General features: G+C 33.1%; 1 protein-coding gene across 7 annotated transcripts; it reads left to right on the top strand.

Moving 5' to 3' along the window:
- Positions 1-7,783: 7,783 nt before the first annotated feature.
- Positions 7,784-22,800, top strand: TRMT10A (tRNA methyltransferase 10A). Of its 7 annotated transcripts, none has more exons than XM_015595039.2 (8): positions 7,784-7,945; positions 13,282-13,472; positions 14,338-14,500; positions 15,284-15,355; positions 16,379-16,453; positions 18,290-18,439; positions 20,180-20,285; positions 21,482-22,800. In XM_015595039.2, exons 2-8 carry the CDS (start codon positions 13,291-13,293, stop codon positions 21,745-21,747), a joined length of 1,014 nt encoding a protein of 337 aa, XP_015450525.1. In that variant the 5' UTR covers positions 7,784-7,945; positions 13,282-13,290; the 3' UTR covers positions 21,748-22,800. The 7 variants fall into 7 exon arrangements, with proteins under 7 accessions (XP_015450525.1, XP_006918925.1, XP_024907574.1 ...); XM_006918863.3 differs by having other exon boundaries at positions 7,785-7,945; positions 13,271-13,472; XM_025051806.1 differs by lacking the exon at positions 7,784-7,945 and adding an exon at positions 8,211-8,273 and having other exon boundaries at positions 13,271-13,472.
- The last annotated feature ends 3,794 nt before the right edge of the window (positions 22,801-26,594 follow it).

Here is a 26,594-nt window from a genome sequence, read left to right as displayed (position 1 = left end):
GTATTCATATACCTCATAGTAGACGTCTAGCTATGTCAATGACAAGAAACAGTTGTCAGACTCCCCAAATTGGCTGGATGGAGTGCCCTGTGTTTTCTGAATCCCCTTTCTAGGAAGAGATTCAGAAGTGGAATTCCAGGCTTTTTGCTACAGAAAATTAACTAGGAAATGTCTATAGAATTAAAGCAAATACCCTAGTATGGCTAAGGCCATGCTAACTGAACCAACTCTTATCCTCATAAATTCCCATGAGGGAGACCTGATATGAACAAAACCTACTAAAAGGAGGGATTTGGGTGGCATGCGGGGTTATTTTGGCAAAGGAGGGAATAAAGTGCCAGTAAAGGGTTATTTGAATGAATTTGAAAATACCGAAGGCCATGTTTAAGTATAAAATGGATTCTTAAATCTACCCTCACCTTACTTAAAACTCTTTTCTAGAATCTCATCTTAAGCTTAAATTTAGACAACCCAGCTAGGGCCACAAAATGAAATAAAATTTTAAAAATTTCCTAAGTTTATATAAAGAACCGAAAGATGAAAATTGTTTGTCTTTGTCATCCATTGAGATTAGAATTTCATTTGCTATCATAAGTTTTATATACAAATTATAGCTAAAGTACCTATAAAAAAATAAAATGTTTGGTTGTGACTGTCATCCTAAAGTTATAAATAATAAATTTTCCCAGGGTAAAAAAAAAAAAGACTATTTTTAGAAAAATACTTTTGTTGAAGAAATGTACATTTTTATAAAAAATAGGTACTGTAAATAGAAGGCAATATAAAAGTTCTTTATTGCTTTACATTTGAATAGATTTCTACATTTCCATAATTTCTGTACTCCATACATAGGGACATGAAGTCATATAATTACTTAAATTTTGCATACTTATTTAAATTAAGGACTAGTTTGAATCTATGAGTACTGTCTTTTGTATTTCCATTTGAGGCTCACAGATGCACAGACCTTTAATGTTTGTAGTTAGACTAAGCAGTGCATTATACGTGTCTCTTCGGGTAAAGTACCATTCGTTGTTAGGTGTTTGCCAGAGTCCAACCAATAAAAGGCATATTACTATTGCTCAGTAAAATACATGTTGTTTCACTTGAGCATTTGCTTTCTACTAGAAAGCTCCTATAAGTCACTGTATTAGTCATTTCATCATAGATTGTTCAAATAAGGCTGCTTCTGTTGGTAATAAATAACATCACCCTTTTATATTTTGTTTATACCTTTTTTTTCACAAAGACATTCGAAAGACAGGATTGCTCCACCAGAGATGAAATAAAAATGCCAAACTCTTTCCATATTCAGTGAATTTTGTATACCAAAGAGGCATTTTCCTTTTTTGCTCTGTTGATCATGCCTATTTTACATGGCATGAGAAGCAAGACAGAAGCACAGCACAGTATAAAAAAAACAGGAGCTGCCATCTATGGAACAATTACTATTTACAATACACTATATTACAATACACTGTACATTTTTTTATAGTATATCCTAAGAAAAATCATTTTACATATTAGAAAAATGGGGCTCAGGTTAATTTAGTGAAATGATTTAAGAAAAACAAATCTTGAAAACTCGACCCAATATTCTCCTTTAATAAAAAAAATATTAGAGATAGAAAGTGGAAAAAAATGATTTCTTATGGATAACATAGAATTATTAATTGGGACTGTCCTTTAATAAGTCTATCACAATTTTGTATGGAGGCTAACAGAGCACTTGGTTGTTGGCAGTTAGATGTTCTGGGCTGAACTTACAGGAGGACAAGTTGATCTGTGCTAACCAGGTCAAAACCAAATAATAGATTTTAAAACAATACTATTGCAATGTAATTCCAGTGGTAGTACACAGCACTGTGGAATACTTGCTATATCACTATTTTTCAGTGATAAATAAGAGACTCTGAAATAAAGGTTGATGATTAATTCCAAAGTACAGTTGTGTTTCTGTTCAGTATCAGAGGTTGTTAGGAATTAACTCATTTTCCTTGAATTATAAGATAAATGAATTTCACCCCATTAAAGGCTGGAAGAAAATGTATTACCCTACAAGATATAGATATAGTAAGTCAGAATGTGTGGTAACTATAGAGGAAAAAAAAAGTCTTTATAACATCAGAACACTTCACTCTGTTCTTAGAAAGAATTGATAAAAAAATTTTTTTAGAGGGGCACTTCAAATTATCCCTAAGTGGTCATAAGAAAAACTAATAGTATTTTCAATTCAGTGAAAGAATTAGCATTTTCAAGGAATCCTGAAAAAATATTTGTGAGATTAAGAATATTCTTATAATGTGATGAAATGTTTTATACCATGGCAAAGTTATAGAATACACAGACTATTTTTTAAAGGTATTGTTTAAGAATTCTGTTTGAGAAAATAAATAACCACTAATTAATTACCTTTCCTTGACAGGAGTAAACTTGAGACTTGGGTTTGAAACATTTGGAATATAAGGCACCCAAAAAAAGATAGTCATTTTTCAGACCATCGAAAAATCCTTATGTATCAATAACAGTCAATAAAGTTTTGTAAACTTTATTTACAAAAACAGTCTAGAAATTTCTTATACAGCTTGCTTCCAGTTACCCCTATTATTAGTATCTTATATTAGTGTGGTAGATTTGTTAATACTAAGAAACCACCCATACTTTAGATTTCCTTAGTTCTTATCTAATTTTTTTTTTTCATTCCAAGATGCCATCCAGGATACAATATTACATTTAGTTGTCATGTAATCTTATGTGCCTCTTGACTATAAGTTATTTGGAGGATGCTCTTGTATTGGAATTTGTGGGACGTTTTTCTTGTGATTTGACTGGGCTTATAGGTTTGGGGGAGGAAGACCACAGAGGTGCCATTTTCATCACATCATATGAAAGGTACAGACTATCAACATGATTTATCACTGTTGATGTTGACCTTGATCACCTGGCAAAGCAGTGTTGTCAGGTTTCTGTAAAGTTACTCTTTTTTTTAACTTTCTTTTCCATACTATACTCTTTGGAAAGTATTACGTGCAGACAATGCTTAAGAAGTAGAGAGTTATATTCCTTCTCCTTAAGGGTGGAGTATCTATATAAATTATTTGGCATTCCTCTGCATGAGAGATTTTTCTCTTCTCCATTTATTTATATCAGTATGGACTCATGAATATTTTATATTTTGAGTTATAAGCCAATACAACTTTAATTTGTTTCTACAACTGTTCCAGCTATGACCATTGGGAGCTCTTTCAGCTGGCTCGTGTTCCTTTAATATATCCTATCCGTGTGTGTAAGCATTTCCTTAATTTCTGGCACTACAAGATGCTCCAGTTTCAAATCTTGTACATTTTCACCCCAAACTTAGAATCAGTCATTTCTCCAAGGAGCTCTGGTTCTTTTTATTGAAGAGTGGTATTAGAAACAAAGATCTAGGCACAGAGTGTTATTTCTACAATATTGAGTCCTCCCGACCCATGAATGTAGAATATCTCTTCATTTATTTAGATCTCTATTTCTTTCATCAGAGTTTTGTAGTTTCCCTCATACAGATATTGTAAATGTTTTGTTAGATTTGTACATAAATATTTCTTTTGGGGGGGTTCTATTTTCTTTTTTAAATTTTAAGTTCCAATTGTTTATTGATAGGAAATCAATTCACTTTTGTTAACCTCGTATCTTGTGACTTTTCTATAATCACTTCTTAGTTCCATGATGATTTTTTGTTATTGATTTTTTGAGATTTCTTTACATAGACAATCATTCCTTTTCCTCTTTTATTGCACTAGCTAGAATTTCCAGTATGATGTTAAATATATATGTGTACTTTTTACATTACATATTCTTTTCTGCATTCTGTCACTCCTCAAATCTTTTCTCCAACTATATTTCTGAGTTTTTTTTGTTGTTCTATCTTATAATATTTAAAAATTTTCTCATTTTGAAATATTAGGTTATACTTTTCTGCTTTTTTCCTCTTTCATATTCATTTTTATTATAATATTTTTAATAGGATTCAACTATAATCCTTTTTTGTGGTATATTTTTAGGCTAAATGTTATTCTGTACTTTTAAGAGGGGAAAGTAGGTAGAATAGCTTTTCTAGCCTCATGGTTCTAGAACTTCTTTTTCTGATGTTTTCATAAAGTGACACCCATGTACCCTTGTCATTTCTGAGCTGTCTCCTCTTCTCTCCCACGTTTACCTGGACATTGTTTTTTCCCTTGCCTCTATTGTCTCTGTTCAATTTGAATTCTACTTTCAGAAGTTTCTCCTTAGTGTTGGGCTTTGTCCAAGGGAGATCAGGTTTAAGTTTTGAGAGTGCAGAGGTCCCACACCCCTCTAGCACTTACAGACCTTTCCACTCATCCCTTCGCACTTAATCTGAAATTATAGCCTGCCAGTTTTGCAGCTGCTCATATTGGTCTCCCTTACTTTTCAGTGAATACCTATTGGCAGTTTTAGGGTCCTCCTATTCTCATAGCCTTTAGATGCTATGTTGCCTTCTCACTATTTCCTCCTACACAGATGTTAAGTTGATGGTTTGCTCCTACTCACTCACATTTTGAGCTTTATAAGGATTTTTTTTCACTTAGTTATGTTGTGGCCATAACGTGTTTGTTGTCATTATTGTTGTTTTGATATCTTAGATGCTCTACCTGTTTTTATGAGGAGATTCAAACTATACTACCTCCATAGTCATTTTTTTAGGGTCTTCAACATCTACCTATTACTTAGGAGGAGTGAATAGGGATTTTTAAAAAATTTTAAACTTTTCCTATATTTTTTAAATCAATCAAAACGTAAGATGGAAATTATTCTAGATGATAGGTTGATTCAGCTTTTAGGTACGTTTCAAGTCATTTTAAAAATTAGTTTATATTTGATTTCCTTAACCTGAAATTAATGTACAGTTGTCCTTGGCATCCATGGTTCCAGGGCTCCCTGCAGATACCAAAATCCACAGATGCTCCAGTCCCTTATATATAATGGTGTAGCATTCTCATATAACCTATGCACATCCTCCCATGTTCTTTAAATCATCCCTAGATTACTTACAATACCTAATACAATGTAAATGCTCTGTAAATAGCTGTTATACTGTATTGCTTAAGGAATAATGACAAGGAAAATGTCTGTACACGTTCAGCACAGCACAACCATTGTAAACCTAAGTAAGCATCAGCAACAACATAACATGTTTTTCCCAATAGTTTCCATCCTCAGTTGAATCTGAGGATACAGAAGCTGCAGATCCAGAAGGCCAACTGTACTCACAATAGAGTTGTATTCACAACTCTATTCCCACATCTTCTCACTCGCAACTTGCTAAAGAGTACTCTCAGACTTAATATCAGAATTAGGCTTAAAATAATTAAATTTGTGATGATTGCCCAATGTTCTCAGGCCAAACATTTGGAGGAGCTCATAAATCTATTACCACGTTTTTGTGTTCTAAGATTCTGGTTCTATCTGTAGCTCCCTTTTCACTCTATAATCTAGTCCAATTTAATAAACTGGCTGCCAGTTGTCTGAATGTGGTTCACAGACATGTTTTGTTTAGCCTGTTCACTATTAAAAAAAAAAAAGTTGTTGACAACACTTGACAACCAGGTTTCACAAAAAAGTTCAATTTCTAGCTGTTCTTAAAAAATTGATATCTGTAGGCCCGTATTCCTACTTGGAACTTGTACCCTGATTAGAGAACGTGCCCTCATGTTTGTTATACTTTTCTCCCAGATAGCTTTTCTCTTTTGTTACTTTCTAGTCCTCATAACCATTATAGGTTTATAACCATGGACTAACATCTCTTTGATTTCAACCTCTTATGATGACTTTAAGTAGTAAATATGTGATAATTTCTAAATATTTCTACTTAGATGTCCTGACAACTCCCCAGAATCCACATATTCAAAACCAAACTATTTTTTTCAAGACCAATTTTCTTTCACTATTCTCTTAATAACCCAGTTAACACAATTACATTCATACAATTGTCTAAATTAGAAAAATCTTCAGGGCTATTTTCTCTTCTTTCTTCCTAATCCTACCCAGAGCTTTTCAGTCATGTGCCAAACCATGACATGTCTTTGCTTTCACTGTTCCCGATATTTTAAATACCTTTCCTATCTTCATATCTAGAAAACTCCTACTTACTTTCTAAGATGGAGCAAACTTATTCAACTTTTGAAACTATGTCTCCTGCCTCCAGGAGCATTTAGTTGCTCCTTTCCATGTACAAACATCTCAAGTACCTTATATAGTATATAGTATTTATTTACTGCTGGTTCTCCTACTAGACTAGGGATTCCTTAAGGACAACAATCATGATTTAGTTATCTTTGTATTACAAATACTAAGACAAAAAATATGGAACTCAATAAATTTGTCAAATAAACATGAATTTTACAAATCAATGAAAATAAGATTATTTCATATCATGATTTTACTTCCCTATACCTTTTATATGCTTCCATCTTTGGTTAAATCTTCCACCCCCCACATCCCCCCCACACGCACATACTTTTCTTTTTTTTTTTGCTGGTATTTTTTAGGTGCTTGCTTGCTTTGGGTTGCACCATGACCATAAAGTGAAATGGCATTGTGGAAAAAAAAAAAAAAACTTATTGACTCAACTATTAAAATATGAGAGTTTTTAAAGTAACTTAATTTTTTAAAAATACCTAAGGATGCCAGGTATTAACTCTGAAAAAAAAAATGTAATTATTCATAAAACAGATTCCAGAAAGGCAACTGAACAGCTGTTGAAAGATATGACACACCACTACGCCAGCCCGAGTTTAATGACCTACATGTGAAAGGCTTCGTATCTAATTACTAATCCTTTCAGCTACTCTTTGCCCTGATATGGCGACAGCTGAAAAAAAGATGCCCTACTAACAAATCAGAAACGGATACAATGTTCAGAGATCTTTTAGATTTGTGATGAGGAAGAAACAGTCCCACAAAAGATTTACAGTTCAGTTTTTCGAAACATATTTAAAGGTTTAAAGCAAGAGTGAATTCATTTTTGTGACTAAGTTTAGACAAATTTCAATTATTTTAGAAAACTGAAATTCTGAATTTAATTTTTATTTATTGAAACCTTTAAACACGTTCAAATACGTTTTAAAATATCAGGAATAATTTACTTCAGAACTGTTTCCATACTGACAGTTTATGCTTATCTTCAAATTCTGCAATAAAAGAACCAAATAAGAAAACTAACCAGAAAATGACAATGTACAGGATTCTTTCAGTTCTCCCTCCCGTTGACTTGCTCTATGTAGCAAAAAAAGATTACATAAGGTCAAGTATATAAAATATGAAATATCACTTGTTTTGTAAAACAGCATAGGAAAAAACAACTCAAGAATGGAGAGTAAGATTTCCGGTTGTAAGCAAGAAAAAAGGCTTAAATATTCTAGATTAAAATGTATTACTAGGAATTTCACTGTTTTAATTTGATTTTCCATTTGAACTGTGTATTGTGTAAAATCATGTGATGCTGACATTCTTCTGTATAAATTATAGTTAGGCACTCTTGCTCTCCTCTCATCTCTAGCACAAAAGAACTGAGTCCTTGTTTCGCGTTTTTAATTTTTAAGAGTATAAATGTCTTAACCCGCCTTCAACATCCCCACAGGAATATACGAATACAGAACCGCAGAGACACACGTGCCTTTAAGTGGAAAAACAGATCACCTTCCACTCCAAATACCCTAACTCCTGACCCCGCCCCAAATTAACTCCCTCCCCTTTCTCCCACTGCGGGTGCGGAGTTGGCGCAGTTACATGACGTAAGCGTAACCGCCATATCCTCCTACGTGTAGCTACCGTCCCTGCCTCTGGGAGTTGAAGTCTCGGAAGGAAGACTCGTGAGCGGTATCGAGACCGCTCTACAAAGGCTTTCTGCGCGTGCTCTCAGGTTCTCCGACAACTCCTCAGCTCTGTAAGTTTCCTGGAAGCTGAGGCTGGGGTTCGCCTACCCTTTGTTAGCCACCGGGCGCAAAAGGGGCGCGTGTCAGTGCCGCCCTCAATCAGCAACAAGAGCTTCCGGGCACGAGGGGAGTGGGGCTTTGGAAGTGGCAGCCGCGACCCTGTTTCCTGAGGAAGTGACATCACAGCGCGCTTCCGCCTCCCGCCACGCAGCTCCTTGATTGGCTGGCTGCCCTTAATCCAGCCTCTGTAGTGCGTTCGCCGGTGCCCCTCGAGTCACTTAGGGGCAGAGTGGGTAGAGGTTCTGCCCACCGGCGGAGGGTTGCTGGCTGTCGATGTCGGTATGGGGGTCGGGATCCGGTCCCTAGTGTGTGAAGAGTGTGTTTCCAAAGAACGAAGGGAAAGGGAAATCTGGACTCTGAAGGGTCGGAAACGAGTTGTGGTTCTGCCACTTGGTGGCTAGAGACCGTGGGCAAGTCGCTTTAAATCTGCTTTATCTCATTTCTCCGACATGGGGCTGACGTAGCTGAGCACTCTCAAATATAGAGAGCACGAGAGAAAGTTGCAAGTGCTGTTAGGCCCCGTGGTGGTGAGCTGAGGACGACTTTAAGAAGACCGATTTCACTGAAATATTTAAAGTGTTAAAATTCGGGCATTTATAGAGAGCTAAGAAGGAGATACCCACAGATGATTTTCTTACTTTTTGTTTGTGTTTTCAATCCTATTCTCTCCCTATCCCAGCTCAACCCTCCGCCCAAAGGGCTTGGCAGCCGAACCAAGCGCTTTCTCTACTGCACATTTTGCCGGCACATTTTTCCTTTTAAAACCTGCTGTCAGGTCATTTGATTCCAGTCTGTAGATATTCCACCATTCGTTTGGATCTTTCTGGAAGGGAATATGAGTCGTAACTTAAGAAGATTTTAACCGAATAAATAAAATCCATGAAAGTTTTTTTTTCCCCTGCTGCCATCTGTGCTAAGTGGAAATACAAGGAATACCAAAATACTTCTTAATGTATGCATCCTACACCAAATGGCCTTAGTCATCTTTATCCAGTTCTTAGTTTTATAAGACAACCTGGTAACCTATTTCTGTTACTAAATGAACCATTTTTAAAATTATATGCTGAACTGAATTTCGTACAAATATTTATATAATTGCTACAAAATGTTCTTAAATATGAACATGATTGAATGAATGAAAATGTACTGTGGGAGCGTCACTGCGTGTGAGGGAGGAAGGCAAAAATCTCTGCTTATAAACCGGAGTTTATAAACTGGTCAAAATTAAAATAAGAAAGCTAGTACGCCTAGTAAAATGCCCCATTTTTGCTTAACTGGTAATCCGAACAAGTTCGTACATAGTGAACAGCTTAATGTATGGTATAGGCAGTGGGAGTTGGTACATATCCTTGTATGTAAAGTGCTGTAAGCAATAATGCATAGTATCTCAAGCTAGCATCACTTGGTTGTATTTCATGCCTCAATATATCTAGCTGAATCAAAGCTTTAAAAAATACACTTACTACACAACATTTTCTTAATTAGGAAGAGCTTTAAAAATAATAATGATAATGATGTTGACTAGCTTGTGACTTTGCTTTGTATTTGATAGGTTGTTTAAAAACATTAGTATGCAATGATAGGCCAAGTTAAATTTAACTGACTTCTTGGATAGGAAAGGCAAAAGCTCCCCCTGGTGTACGTGAGCTGTAAAACATTGCTATGCATTAAGGTTTTAAATTTTCACGTAGAGCCAGGCAACACTTGCAGTTTTGAACATAATAGAGAAGTAGCAAAAAATGATACCAATGATGATTGGAAATACTCTCTTTTAAAATGTTATTGTTTCATGAAGAGAGCACTTTGTTTCCTATGAACTTTAATTGTTAAGTTTGGATATTCAGAGTAATGGGTAGGTTTAGCTTATGTTTTCTCCACCCTATATTGTTTTGGATACGTGCATTGCTGATTTTTATTTAATGCACTATCTATGGAAATGAGGTAAAATTAAAGTGATCTCGGGGATTATAACATTTATTTTAAAATTTTCTTCTGATCTTTTCACGTTTACTGGGTGTTCTTTGTCTCCTATTTCTTAAGTTGAATGCTTACTTTGTTTTCCAACTTAAAAAAAATATATTAATGAGTACACTCAGGGTTATACATTTATCTCCAATTACCTTTTTGCCTGTATTTCTCTCACTCTATCATTCAAGTCTTTTAACTGTTCTAATGTCATTTTTTGTTCTATTTCTGAGTCAGATTATCAGGCTACCTTCTAATCCATCAGTTATCTCTTGGACTCCAGGTTATCTGGAATTTGTCTCATATATTGCAATTTTTATATCTTCATTTCCTGATTTCCAAATTGATTTTTTTTCATGGATTGCTGTTTTGCTTTTATTATGCTTGCTTTTATTATGCTTGCTTTTGTGTTTCAATGCCCTGTTTCATTTTATGGTCCTTACTCTTTATGATCTCTGAAAGATTCCAACCAAATTAATTTTAAAATTATTTTCACATCATCCTATTATTTTTAATTTATGTTTAATGAATTTATCTCCTGATTGTTGATTTTGTTGTTGTCTTTTAAAATCATTTCTTTCTCCAAACCACCTCTCTATCTACTACTGATTTTGTGGTTGCTCCCAACTCATGACCCTGTTCTGCCTCAGTCCACAGTAGAGCTTATATAAGTGATTCAGAATTTCAATCATGTAGTGTTTTAAGTTCATATGTCACTTTAGTGGCTTGGCCCAGGTCGTAGTGCTGGGTCTGCTTCCTTCAAGTTTCTCTCAAGTACTCATGTTCGTATAAGCCATTGTCTCCTTTTACCTGTTTCCAGGCTTTTTACATGGAAGGAGGAACACCACCCCCAATACTAGGTTAAGGTTTCATCTTAAACTGTCTCACACCTCTCTCCCATCCTCTGTCTTGTATTATTTTTATTCTCCCTACTTTAAAGCTAGGGAAACTCTCAGCTGTCTTTGCACAGCAGGCCCAGCAGGAACAATATCTATTCTATTTCTCGTTTGGGGTTTTGAGAGAAGCGATACCTTTTTTGTTTCCCCTTTTTATAGTTTATTTACTGTGTCATGTATTCATGAGTGAGAGACAGGATGCCTCAAAACATGAATTTTTGGCAACCATCTCTTAGAAGTCTGTCCCAATTTTTTTGATTCAGTGGCATAGGAATAAAACCGGAGCTATTTTTTTTTTTTCCTTACCTTTCAATGACACAGATCTCAGAGCCCTCCAACAGCAGAGTTGAAGCAGCATAGCTCTTTTACATTCTTTGGAAACCCTCATGTCCTAAATAAGATTTTGGGTTTCTGGGAGAAAGTAGAGTTAGATATGGATTTAAATCTTTGTTCATTCAAGAAGCGTTTTAAGGACCTACTCTGTGCTAAATTTGTTCTAGGTACATTGTTTCTTAGGAATTGTTTAGTTGCTTTGCAATTTGGGGCAAGTTATTTAACTTCACTGTGCTTTCTTCCTTTGTAAAGTGGCATAATACTGTCTACCTCACAGGGTTGTTTTAGGGATTAAATTAGATTTTTTTTTTATTAAGTAATTTAAAATTAATGTTTGCCATTACCATTTTCATTTTTAAAATCCTTTGTAATATCATTTTCACTCATTTATTCCACCAATATATAATAAGTATCTACTAAGTGCCAGGCACAGTGTTAGTACTGACAGTATAATAGTTGAGCAAAAGCAAACATCATCCCTGTCTGTATGGAGTTTCCAGTGGAGAATCAGATTTGGTCGTCATATCTAGGAGGTATTTCCCCATTTTACTAAGGATACTGTTTGGTTAGTGTTATAAAGAAGACTTGTGAACTCTTACTTCATTTACTAGATGATCCTTTCTCCTTCTTAGTAATTTTGTAACCTAGTAAAATACCAGAGCTTTTGCTGTGGCCCCAAAGCACACACCTTAAAATTTCCTGTCTTTCAGTCATAATTTGGTAAGCTTTCTAGGTTTGCTTAGTTATCCCCATATGTCCTGTTACAACATTGCACTTTTAAAGAAAGCAAGAACCATATTATAAAACTACTGCTTAAGTTATGTTCAAAGGTTTTGTCTTTCTATTATCTGAATTGTGGAGATTTTTCTTTCTTCTTTTAGATACTAGCTTTTCTGCATAGACTTGTTAGCTGTTTCTGCATGAAGGGGGAATCAGAATTTTCTTTAAGGCCAATAGAACATTTGTAAGCTTTATGCATAGTCTTTGGTAGGGATAAAAAGTAAATATATTTTAACACTTTGGTGTTAATAATCTTTTAAAGAGAAAAGAAATCTCAGCATTTCTAGCCCTTTAATCTGAAGGCCAATTAAGTTCTAGGCAATAGATATATATATATATGGGTGCTTAAAATCACATAAAGATGTTAGAGATGGCCTTAAGCATTCCATAAGTGGTTACAGAATCAACATATATATTTTGTCGTTTAGCCATGACTAAAGTAGAATATTTACAATTATATATTTACAATGAAATATATAGGAGGGGGCAACCAAATTTATTTTCTGCATTTTCCAAAATATATGAATCATTTTCCAAAAGAACATCTTTTGTCAAAAACTAGTTGTGAGTGTACATCCAGTTAATGAAAGTAACATCTCCCTCATACTGTAGCATTAAAGTGCTTTTCATCTCTTTTTAAAAAATATATAAAATATTTTATAATACATTTTTATTATATAAAATTTAGAAAATGAATAAAATGGTTTCAGTTATCTGAGGTCAACCACAGTCCGAAAATATAAATGGGTTAGACCACATTTAAATAACTTATATTAGTTATAAGTGTTCTATTTTATTAGTTATTGCATTTAAACTCTTAACTGTGCCTAATTTATAAATTAAACTTTATCATAGGTATATAATATGTATAGAAAGAAACATAGTATATATAGGGTTTGATAGTTTGGTACTATCTGCCTTTTCAGGCCTCTACTGGGGATCATGGAATGTATCTCCCAAAGATAAGGGGAGACTACATTATACCCTTTAGCATTTTATGTATATTTCTGATTCATTTACAGACATTCTAAGGAAATAAATTATTAAGTCAAAGGGTATCAACATTTTAAAGCTCTTGAAACATATAGATCAGTGTAGCCTTCTGGAAAAATTGTGTCATGACCACCAATAGTTTATAAAATCACTCCATTTCATCACATGATCTTTGCTGGTAAATGATATTTAATTTTCTAAATTTGCATTTTTACTCATTACTGATACGGTTTAATTTTAATCACATCTATTCATCATTTCTTTTTTTTACTTTTTTGTGTGTCTGTGAAACATCTATTCATGTCAAAGTTGCCTTTCAGAGGCATCAAATGTCATCTGAAATGTTACCAGCATTTGTTGAGACTTCTAATGTTGAAAGAAAGCAAGACTTAAGTGAAGATCAAGAGAGCCAGAAACCAAGATTAAGTAAAGACTTTGAACCAATATCTAAACGACAAAGGAAGAAGCTAATAAAACAGAAACAATGGGAAGAACAACGAGAACTCCGCAAGTATGTTTTGAAATATATATATCCTGTCCCTGTTCAAAAATACGGAATGTTGGATCTTTCATAGTCCTTTGATACATTAAAAGTAATTGTGTTAATTAAAATGGGAGCTATGCATAGTTTGCTTAACACTGTCAGTTGGCTGTTAAAACTGTTTTGATTTTTTTTTTTTTAGCAGTGAATGAATTTGTACTATACACGTTTTCTCACCCAGAATCTATTGTGAGTAACAGCACGATTTCTGAAACAATTGACTTAGGAAAGGGATATAATTAGCATCTATGTCCTAGATATGAATAAAAATAACTATGTCAGAAAGATCAGATTTGGGCCTAACATTGATTTTGCTGGAAGAAATATTGCAGGTTTTGTCAAGAACAGTTAGGATGAAGCTGTTATTGTATAATGCCAAAATTTAGTGGTAGAAAATAAACTATAGTTGATGGAGATGAGGAGAAAAGTGTATGAGATGTTTTTTTTTCCCCACTCACTGTTTTATGTTGCTTGTTTTCCTAAACCATATAAATGTTGCTTGAAAATCATGTACGGGAAGAGCGATAAAGGTAAAATTTATCATAATTCTCAAATCGTACAAGTTTTCTTAGCATAGCGTGATACCAATAATAAATGAATTTATTAGTAGTATAGTTAAGATTTATGTAGAAAGCGTTATATTGTATTTACAAACTCATTTCCTTCCTATCTATATCTTTTAGATAGACTATATAAAATTGCGGATATTTGACCAGGTTTGATCCATATAAGTGGCAATTTCATATGATTCAAATTTTAAAAAGATGTCTATTTAGAAGTCTTGTAAATATCTGAATAAACAAATAGCAACAGTTATTTCAATTTCTACTTTTAGACAAAAGCGGAAGGAAAAACGTAAGAGAAAGCAGTTAGAGCGACAGTGTCAAATGGAATCAAACTCTGATGGAAATGACAGGAAACGTATTCGAAGAGATGTTGTTCACAGCACACTTCGCCTCATTATTGACTGTAGTTTTGACAGCTTGATGGTATTAAAGGTATCATGAATCATTGTCAGAAAAATCCTGTAGGTGAACTAAGCCGAATGATTCTTACTTTAATATATAGTATGACTTTGATAGAAATTTATGTACTAAAATGCAGCTTAAATCAAGATTTTCAAAATCTGTGCCCCCTAAATTAAATGATCTAAAAAATTGCTTATGTATATATGTATATATATATATGTGTGTATATATATTAAATATATATACACATATATATATATATATAGACAATAGGAGAGACACACACTGTAATTAGATTATAAAACTCAGTAACTACATGTTAATCGTAAACAGTGTTTTTGTTATTTTTCCTAATCAAAAATAAGAAAATAAGAAATATGACTGGCCTAAGAGAATTATTACTTATTTAATAGTTTGAGAAACCTGATTGTTTGAACAATGCTAGTGAAGAGAACATGGTTTTAATTACTTTCCAAACCATTGGCAAATTATGAAAATAGTAATAGTGTGGCTCTAAAAGAATTTTTTCATCTGCTGACTCTTAGTAAGAGTGAATATTTTCATAAACTAGCATTTTAAGTGGATACAAAATACAAAATAATGGTTCGATTACAGAGTATTGATTTTACTTATAGTAATTATTTTGTTAGTATGTAAGGAAATTGAAAGGAAGTTATCAGAAAGGACTTGTACTTCGAGCTAAAACAATGTACCTGTCTAGTCATCCCTTCTGTTTATTCTAGTCCACTAGGATTGTGAAATGGCCACAGACAATTTCAAAAATGCTACTTTAAAAATTGTACTCTTTTATAGGACATTAAAAAACTTCATAAGCAGATTCAACGATGTTATGCAGAAAATCGACGAGCACCGCATCCTGTACAGGTATGTTTGAAGAATTTAAAATGGATTCCATTTTTTTTTTTTTTTTTTTTAGATCTTCCTTGGGAAAAGACACAGGTAATCCTGACCACGTTTACAAGAGTCTTACAAATAATCTTCCTTAGAGAACAAAATGCCTGTTCGAAACATGTTTTATTTTTCTACAAAAATAAAGTAAAATATTTTAAACATTTTTTCACCTATGTCATTGTCAAACATAGCCCAGTTATCATCAGTCTTGCGCACACTAACCCTCTCGTTGCTGTATAGTTGAACATCTTCATTAAAGGATATACACATTTTCATGCGTTTCTCAGCTCTTCTTTCTTCCCTGCCTGATGTGTGCTGTGGTCCCTGATGTGTGCTGTGGTTTCCTACTTATAGGATTTCGAGTCATTGATAATTTTGAAAAGTACTTCCTTAGAGTGAAGGAGTACTTTGTGAGACTAGCTGCCTGCTGTTAAGAGTAGGGTCTTTTTTCTACTTGAATTCAAATTCTAGGTGACATAAAAATTAACACTGGTTCACTGATGTTGAAAACCAGAAACTTACTATATTTTTTGTTAGAGATTTTCTTTTTATGAAGTGATAGTAATTTTATATTCTTATATTTCATATTCTTCTCACCCCTGATTAGACTTGAAATAAGTGTCAGAGTTTAGAATCAAAGAAAAATTATGAAGACTTTGGACTGGTAAAAATAGCGGTTGTGGCAACAAGAAGGGAATGAAATTTGACATGGAAATGGGATTTGTAAGAAAGTGATCATTAGGGGAGAGGCAGATTATAGCTGCTTGAAAAGTAGGATAAATATATAGATGGAATAAGGAAGTTAGTTATGAGATGCACAAAATATGTCATTTCTACCACAGATTTATTCTTGCATGTTTAAAGTATGTCACAAATTTATTTTTTTCTAGAATGAAAATGATGTGTTTCATTGGTGATCAGATGAGTGTATGAGGGAAATAAAATATTGTACTTTATTATTTGCTCTCTCTTTCTATGCCTCCAAATCTCCATCAGTTTTACTTGACAAGCCATGGAGGCCAGTTGAAAAAGAACATGGATGAAAATGACAAAGGATGGGTCAACTGGAAGGTAATTAAAATAGATTAACTCTCCCATAATTCCAAGTATTTTTATGCTTGAAGGTCTACATTTTTTACTTAAGTTCTACATAATGCTAATACAGGAATCTTCAGTCACCAAACCTTTGTATCCCTGTACTAGTCTAAAGTTAAGAATGAGAGAAGCTAAAGAGATTGAGATGTCTGTTAGTTTGTATTGTTCTCATTAAAACTCACTTGCTATTTTGCTGCCAACCTTAAAACATATTTTTTTAAAAAAGAAAGATGTTAAAGGTTTTTATACAATGTCTACTTAGAAAACTAGTTATACATTATTTATAGGAGTGAAATCACTCTAAAATCTGGGAGTATGCTTGCATTCTGTTTATTTTAAATCTGCACTCTCCCATTTGGTGTCCGTTATCCACATGTGGCTATTGAACTCTTGAAATATGACTGGTCTGAAATGAGATGTACTATAAAAGTGTAACATACACTGGATTTCAAAGACTTAGTACAAAAAAAGAATGTAAAATATCTCCTTGAAATTTTAAAAAATATTTATTACATGTTGAAATGATGACATGGCAGGTATATTGTGTTGAATACAATGTATTATTAAAATTAATGCCACTTATTTACACTTTTTTAATGTGACTACCAGAGGATTTAAAATTACATGTGTGGCTCACAATTTTTTTTAGTGAGACTAAATCATTCTCAGTCATTTGCAGAGATGACTAATAGATTGGCATTAGTACCAGTCACTGAGGAACCCTATTTTAGTCAGAGTACTGGATTATTTCTGTCCTTTTTCTTTCTAAAAGCCAGTTCTCACTGTAACAGACTTTTTCTCTCATACTCACTAATCCCATAATGACTACATTTATATTATAGCCTATAATGTGAAACATTTTAAAGGTATTTTAAAGTAATAAAGTACAATATACTTACCAAGTTTTATGATCATGCCTATTTTCCTAAGAAGTAATATAATAAGTTAGAGTAGGTATACTTTTAGTTATTTCGTGGCCTGTTAAATTTATTATTTCTGCCACCAGCTTTCCAGAGAGACACAAGTTCTCTGGTCTCTAATTTCAGGTCCCTCTCGGAGCCTTTATTAAGCGTAGGTGTCAAATTTATAACATTTTACAGAAAAGCAACTGTTTATTAATAGGTTATACATTTTAGGTGAGAAGTCTCCCGCTTCACTTTTTATTTCCTTCAAAATTGTTGGGTAAATGTCATCTGAGCCTTATACCATCAATGTAGTTTGCAAAATTCTGACTGCCAGCTGTTCAATTTTGTATCTATGACCTAACAGTTTTGGTGAAGAAGATTTCAGATGTGTATCTGTGTAGAAACAGAGACATGGAATTTATTAAATCTATAAGCCATTTCCCTTTGATGATTCATATAGATGGAGAGGAAGTAATTTGAAAAAGGCATTCTTTGGCTAGAAAACAATGTGAGCAAATATGCAACAAAAGGCATTTGTTTCATTGGAACAGATAAAGTTAGAAAGGTAGGTTAGTGCCATATCCAGGAAAGTTACAAAGTTAAGGAGTTTGAATTTTATCCTATAAAGATAAAACATTAAAAGTAGTATTTGTAGAAAATGAGTCTACCATTGGTGTATGGAAATAAATTGGGTAATCTGAGGCTAGACACAGATAAATAACATTGGGAAGCTATTTAAATAATTGAGATGTGAGGTGATAAGGAGTTTTTAGTAGTAGCTTATAAAAAATACATTGTAATGACATTCTTTCAAATTTCATATGATTCACTTCCTTTCAAAATGATTATTAGCCAATCTTCACAAAATTTTATTAATTAATAACATCTTTCCCCATGTATCTTAAAGGATATCCACATTAAACCAGAGCATTATAGTGCATTTATAAAGAAAGAAGATCTGATTTATCTTACATCTGATTCACCTAATGTACTGAAGGAATTAGATGAATCAAAAGCTTATGTAATTGGAGGATTAGTAGATCACAACCATCACAAGGTACCATTGTTTTCATTTATTTATTTTTTTTGCTTGTATCTAAAATTGATAAATCAATTTTCTCAATAGTAACAATAATCTTCTTGATAGTAACAATAATACTGATGATAACTAATCTCTATTGAGTGTCTACTATATTTCAGTCATCCTTCTGGCTAAGCAGAACATTTCACATTTATTAGTGTGCTTAATCCTCATTATAAACCAGTGAGGTCAGTGCTATTATTATCAACATTCGCAGATGAGGAACTGGAGGCCTAGAGAAATGAAGTGTAAAATCAATAGTAGTGGGTGGTAAAACAGATATTTGAAACCTCGCAGAGTTTTCCCGAGCCCATATGCTCAACGCTATGTTGTATTGATAGAAGATGCTGCTGCTAATAAATTTCTAGGCCACGGGTAAAATTTATAACAAAACTGGTACATTTATATTTTAAATATGCGATTTTCATGGGATATGCTTTCTGTTCTTTAACATTTCCACTTTTGTCTCTTTCTACTTCCTTATCCTCATTTGAATGAAGAATTACAGAAATATACTTTCTGATAGAAAACATAATAGTGTACTTTGTCAGCTACTTTGCAATGTCTAAATTCAACCCAACTAAAGAAAAAACATGTTTACTAAGTGTCTGAGGAAATATTGTCAGCAAAATAATGTGAAGTACTTCATTGTTCTTGTATAGCACCACTGTGTAGTAGAACTCCTTGCAGTGCTGGAGATGTTTCTATCATCTGTCCAGTGCGGCAGCCCTGTGGCTGTTGAGCACATGAAATGTGTGCAGTATAATTGAGAAATGGAATTTTTTAAAATTGTAATCGCTTTAAATTTAAGTAGTCACATGCGACTATAGTTGGACAGTGAATCTCTGTAGCATCAGAGGGAATTTTATCAGAATGATCTTTAGCCTTTTTATTTTTTTCCTAGTGGGAAAATTCTATTTTATTATTTATGTAGAATATTTTTTTTCTTTCATGTATGTTTCTGTGAACTAAAACAATTTTGTTTTCGAAAGCACATGCCTCAATCTATTATTAATTATTCGTCCCTAAAATATGTAAACTACTGGTTGAGAAAATTAGCTTTTTTTTCTCCTGTACTCTGTTTTGGTTATTTCAGTTCTGGTTTCAGACGGGCTTTAAGAATTTTAAGTTTGAGAAAAGAGAAAATTCATGTTCAACATTCTTTTAATTGACAGGAAAAATTAAATTTATAGGCAATTTAAACATTTTTTTCAGTTCAGGTTTTCATGTAATTTTGTCATTTGTGCCTCAGTATTATGTAATTGAAACATAGTTTTATCTGTATATCTTTTGCATTCATGGGAAATGCAGAAGTGATGGTGCTTTTCTAAGAATTGAGTTTGAGTATTTTAAACTGAGAGAAAGGCAGTGTGGAATGGTGAAAAGGTATTGGGCCGGGAGGCATGAGTCAGGTTTTTCCTGTGGTTCTGCCACTGAGGAGCTTTGTGACAGGGCAGGGAACATAATGTCTTTGGTTTTCTCACTTGTAAATGGATTAAAACAAATACCCTAAACATTCTGTCTGTATTTACTGTCAAGGGAATATTTCCAAATTAGCAGACACACACACACACACACACACTCTCTCTCTCTCTCTCTCTCTCTTCTTCAGATAATGTTCTCTGAACTAAAATCTTTTCTGAAAATTATTCTGTCATAGACTTAAAGTTAAAATAATTTAATGTTCTAGTTCAAGTTATAGTGTCTTTGTTTTAGGGACTCACATATAAACAAGCATCAGATCATGGAATTGATCATGCACAGCTCCCCCTTGGAAATTTTGTGAAGATGAATAGTAGAAAAGTTTTGGCAATTAATCATGGTAAGCTATAAGGGGATAAACTGAAAATATACCTGAGCCAACACTGTGAAAAATAACATTATATTTACATTTTGGACAAATAGAAAATATACACGTTGTTGGAGACAAAATTATAAAATATAATCACTTATAATTTGTTTGAATACAGAAATAACACGCATATTTAAAAATTTTTGAAAATGCAGAGAAGTATAAAGAAAAATAAATAAGCTATAATTTCACTAAAGATACTTGGTATCAACTTTTTGATGTGTTTCTTTACAGTTCTTTTCTTATACATATATGGTATTTATTGGATTCTTACTCTATTGCATAAAATATTAGAAATCTGGGGTGTTTCCCCTCATTTATAATTATATTTTTCTCTATCATTGAATAATTGTTAGTGACTATGTTCCATTATCTGAATATAAAAAATGTAACCATTCTCCTGTTCATTTTTTTTCTGTTGTAAATAACATTGTAATAGACATTCTTGGATGCTAAGTATTTGCCTGAAGTTTTGCTTTAAAAAATTTTTTTTAATAGAGATTTTTGTTAGTACACAACTGTTCATTGGTCTCTTATGTGCTAAGCACTTTCTCTATAGCAGGCTCAGAGAGTTATAGAAATGATCTTGCTGATTCAAGGATTGAATTTCTAAGACCTTTCATAGATAGTGGAAATTGCTTTTTCATAAAGCAGTCCAGATTAACCCTGCAGCAATATATTAACGTGTGAGTACTTTGGAGACAGTGTTAATATTCTTTTACCTCTAATGTGGGGGGAAAAAAAAAAAAAGGCAAGGAGCTCCCTAGAGTGAGTGGCTCTTTATAGAAAAGATAGAAGAAATTTAGATTAATCCCAACCTTTTTTTTCCCCCTAGTTTTATGTTATCACATAAAGGATAAAGAAATAAAAAGAATAAAGAATAGGAAGGAAACAAAAAGATTCTCTATTGATTGTAATTGGCTATAGGTAATGGTAAACCTCTGAGCACTTAAGAACTGAATTGAAGAAAAGCTCAAGAAAAGGTAACATACTTGAGAGCATTGGGGCAAATTGGCTCTGACAGCCAATAGGAGAAGAAAGTGATAAGAGCAAAGTAATTAGGATATATTAGCACTCTTAATACAAAAGCAATGTATTTTAAAATATAGTATGCAACATTGTGATGAACTTGGCTAAGAAATGTATAGAGTTTGTCTTTGTTTCAGTGTTTGAAATAATTCTGGAATACCTGGAAACAAGAGACTGGCAAGAAGCATTTTTTACTATCTTACCCCAGCGGAAAGGAGCCATTCCCACAGACAAAGCCTGTGAAACTTCTTCCCATGACAAGAAGTCCGCCAGAGTTGAAGGTGAATTGGACAGTGATTCCAGTGAGGAAGAAAATAGCAGAAATAAACTAGATTCTCCACCTGAAGAAAAGCAGGACAAAGAAAATAGCACTGACTCTACAGTGAACTCTATACCACACTAATGTCATCTGTTTTCTTGTTTTTGTTTTTGTTCTTTAGTTTAAAAACAAAATAGGAGAAAATGAGGCGTTTCATAGAATATTCAAATTGGAAGAAAATTCCATTTTCCCTTATTTCTGTTGTGAATTTTTAAACCTTTTTTTTTAGAGCTAAGTGTAAAAACACTTGTAAAAAAAAGCACTTTTTGTTTTTGCATAAGATTTAAATGTGTAATTTTTTTAAAATAGTTTTCTAAGCCTCAAATAAGAGTTTTTGAGAATTTTACTTTATTAGTAGACTTTCATTCTCTTATTTTTTGGATTGGATTCTTCAAAATGTGCCTCTGACCTTTTAGTTTTATTATGGTGTTTATATCAGTGTCTTTCTGATTTATTGCCTACTTATTTGTAAAGGTAGATACTCACATGTAAGTGTACCAAAATGTTCTGTATGGGAAGTTAGCTTCTATTTCAACTTTTATATCGAATTTAATGACTTCAAAGGAATATAGTGATTTCAGGAGGAAGTGTTGGATTGACAAACTTAATTAATTTCTCTGGACTATGAAGCCTGTCTCTGTTCCTCCTTTGTGATGCCTTTTCATGGTTCTAACGCAATCACTGAAGAGTTAATCTCTTTATTATATTTTCTTAATTCAAATAATGGTAATGAATTATTTCAGTTACAAAAATTAATTTTTCAGGCTAGATTATTTTAAAAGGCTGTTGAAGGATAAATTTTATCTTTACCTAAATTTAAGATGAAAAACCTCTCAGCAGCTATCTTTTCTTTGATTAAATAAAATATTTGTTGTTTGAATAAAGTTAACTTTATATGTGCATCTGCCTACTATTATATAATCAAGCTAATGTAAATGTATATTTCTGTAAATTATATAAGGATGTATGAAAATATGCACATAATTGTATATATACATGTTTGTCCACAGCATGTATGAGTCTGTTATTAATAGTAAACAATTGAGTTGCCATATATGTGTATTATTTCTGTGAATGGTTGTGTTGAACTACACTAAGGAATTTAAATTTTACAAAATATAAATATTCATAACTAAACATTTGTATAAAGACATTGACAAGGGGAGATGAGGCTTAAAGGAGATGTTTTAGTTCCCTACCAGTAAAAGTAGAGCAGTTATGTTTAAGCAGTTGTTCTTTGTCACAGCTAAAGTAAGACTTCAGAAGCCTTACCTGAGTGGATAAATGAAGTTGCTGTTCTTTTTATTCATTGGCAACTCAAATTACATACACATTTGGTAGAAAGTTTATTTACATACCTTGCTCACAGACCTTACTTTAAGTGGATAACTGTAATAGATTACTAGGAATAAAGCAACAAAAACTAAGAGACAGTGAACATCAATATTAAATCTAATAAAGGCCCCTACAATTCTAGAAGAACAAAGCTTTTGTCGTAAGTTGTATTTTTCAAAGGTTTTTCCGAGTTAATATGGCTTAGTAGCATGAAATATTGTGCCTTTTACTTAAATTATTCCATATAGATAGAATAGGCATAGTTTAATTTTGAAAGGTGGGTAAAAATCAATACAGGCACTGTGTAGTTTAATTTTCACTAACTATAAAAGCCCTGTATTAGTTTCCTAGGACTGCCATAAACAAAGTACCACAACTGTGTGGCTTAAAACAACAGAAATTCATTTTCTTACAGTTCTGGAGGCTAAAAGCCCGGAATTAAGGGGTCAGTGGGCTCATGCTCCCTCCAAAGGTAATGGTGAAGAATCCGTCCCAGCCCCTTCCTGGCTTTTGGTGGTTGTCAGCAATCCCTGGTGTTCCTTGGCTTGCAGCTGCCTCACTCCAATCTCTGTTTTGTTGTTCACATGGCCTACCTAACCCTCTGTCTCCCCTGCCTGTGTCTGTGTCCCTATTATAAGGGCACCAGTCACTGGGTTAGGTAGGGTTCACTGTAATCTTTACTTGATTACATTTACAAAGACCCTATTTCCTAATATATTCACAAGGACTAGCTACTGAGATTTGAATGTTTTAGATAACACAATTCTATCTACTACAAATCCATATCTTATTTAGGCTGTTAATGACAAGAAGGGAGAGATCACAATTAGAAATAACAAATTTCTGAGGTATTTAAAATTTTGATTTTTTAAGTAACTAATTTTCTTAATGTATTTTCTCTCAACACTTGGTTTATTGAGGTGCCTTATTATTTAAAACTTCAGTAGTAGTAAAGCCGCATGTATTGGGACATAATATAGGTAGGGAATTTAGTTAGTTTTTAAATGAATGCACCAAAAGGACATATGTCTGCTGAAATAATAGGTTTTCTCTCATTTTATTTCCTTAAAAACCTATGGTCTTCATAAAGGAAGCTCATTCTTAAGAAAAGGGACAGTCTTCAGACTGGTTTTTCAGAGATCAGTCTTGTAGCATTTGAAAATACTGGAAATTGGAAAAGCAAAAAGGAAAAAAGGAAGCAATTCTGAAGGAATGTCTTTTAGGAGATGAATGAACCATTATGAAACCCACTAATTACTGACAATTACGAAGTAAAGTGATATTTCATTTTATACATAGAATGGATCACTGAAATGATACAGATAAAAGGCAAGAATTGTTCATAGAACACCAAGAACATGTACAGAGAACGGTTGTAAAAAAAAAAAAGGCAGAGATTAGAATTAATGACAGCAGTGGTCTATAATGCTCCTTAAAATTTGATCTCAATTAGCATTGGGAAGTTTATCTCTGTTTTCCTAGCTCCTGGTCAGACACAGAGAGTTGGCACTTAAGAAACGTGAAGAAAGGAACCAGTGACAATCGAGATAATACTGTTATTGGAAAGAGTATTATCCAATACTCTTAAATATTGGAATTTATTTTCCATTGTGGAAAGTCCACATATAGATACCTCCATGAACATTCCTTGGGCACTGGAAAACTGCTTTCAGCTTGTAGAACTTGATATATATCAATTACATCTCTTATTAGAACATTTACATATCTCATATATTCCTTGTTCATTTGAGCTGCTGCAGGTTGGAAAACATGAATCAATCTCCTAATGCAAATGCATTTCTTACTACCTCATCTAATTCCTTAAGTTTTTTCTTAATGAACTTGAATACTATGCTACTTGATGTATATTCATACTTGTCAGATTTTCATTAAGGATTGCATTTTTGAACATTACAACATGCCCTTCTTTTCCTTGTTTAATTGTAATGTGTTGAACCTCATCCAATATTAAAACTGTGACTTCCATCTTCTTTTTATTAGCCCAATAAATGTCTTTCTCTATTCTTTATTTTCAACATTGCTCAGTAACTTTATTGAAATACAGCATGTATTTAGGTTTTGGGTTTTTTTAAATCCAATTTGAGTGATTTTTAGACCTTTGTATTTGCTAATAGGAGAGATTTGGTCTTGTGTGGTTATTATGATAGCTTTTGGTTTTTATTGAATTTTTAAACATGTTTCACTAAATGATCTGTGATTTCCATATGCCAACTCTCTGTGTCTGACAGTAGAAGTAATATATGCACCTTCTCTAACAATACCTTAAGGTAGAAAATAAGCTATTAAAATAAAGACAGGAGGAAAGCCTTACTACCTAAAATGTTTTTTATTTAATGTCAGATGGTCTATTGTAAAAAGCAGTGTTAGAAATAAAGTTGGTCATGAATTAATTATAAAATTATAAACTATGTTTACACACTACAAAATATATAAATCAAAATGGACAAAATTACAAAGACCACAGAACAACACAATATCTACCATAATTGAAAATATTTAATGTACAGCTTTGTAATTGATAAATCGAGCAAAAAGAGAAAATTAGATGATATATATAAAATTGGAACAGCACAAGTTTTTTTCTAATGAGTATATCTACAACTTTGTGTCCAACAATTTTATTTATTAATTTACTTATTGTTATTTTTTATTTTTTGGTGACATTGGTTAACAAATTCCAGTAGGAAGAATACACCTAAGTTTTAGGTGTATAATTTAACACTAAGGCATATATATATTGCATTGTGTGCTCCCCATTGTGTCCGACAATTTTAAAATTTACAATCTTTTCAAGTTATATGGAACACTTATGAAATTGACTATATGCTAAACCTCAATGCTACCCTCAAAATCAAAGGATTGGTCAATATTACAGATCACATCTGATTACAAGGCAATTAAATAATGAATCATATAAAAATATGTTTGGAAAACAACTCCTCCTCCTCCCTCTCCTTACCCTTTCCCTCCTCTTCCTCCTGAAATATCACTTTGAATATTTCCTGCCCATCCTTTCTGGCCTGAAAATTTTGTTGAGAAGTCAGCTGACAGTCTAATGGGAGCTCCCTTGTAGGTAATTAACTGTTTTTCTCTTGCTGCTTTAAGATTCTCTTTGTCTTTAACCTTAACATTTTAATGACAATGTGCTTCGGTGTGGGTCTCCTTGGGTTCATCTTGTTTGGGACTCTACACTTTCCAAGCTTGTATACCTTTTTCCTTTGCCAGGTTAGGGAAGTTTTCAGTCATTATTTCTTCAAGTAGGTATTCAATTTCTTGCTCTCTCTCATCTCCATCTGGTAATCCTATGATGCGAATGTTGATACAGTTGATGTTGTCTCAGGGGCCCCTTAAACTAGCCTTATTTTCTGGGATTCTTCTTCTCATTGCTGTTCTTACTGGGTGTATTCTGCTACCTAATCTTCTAAATTGCTGATTCGAACTTCTGTTTCATCTAATCTACTATTGATTCCCTCTAATGTATTCTTCATTTCAGTTATCGTATTCTTCATTTCTAACTGGTTCTATTTTTATGTTTTCTATCTCCATTTTAATGCTTCCTATCTCTTTGTTGAAGC

The sequence above is a fragment of the Pteropus alecto genome, unplaced genomic scaffold, assembly GCF_000325575.1.
Source record: "Pteropus alecto unplaced genomic scaffold, ASM32557v1 scaffold5, whole genome shotgun sequence".
Classification (NCBI taxonomy): domain Eukaryota; kingdom Metazoa; phylum Chordata; class Mammalia; order Chiroptera; family Pteropodidae; genus Pteropus; species Pteropus alecto.
This window is presented reverse-complemented; position numbering and strand designations above follow the sequence as displayed.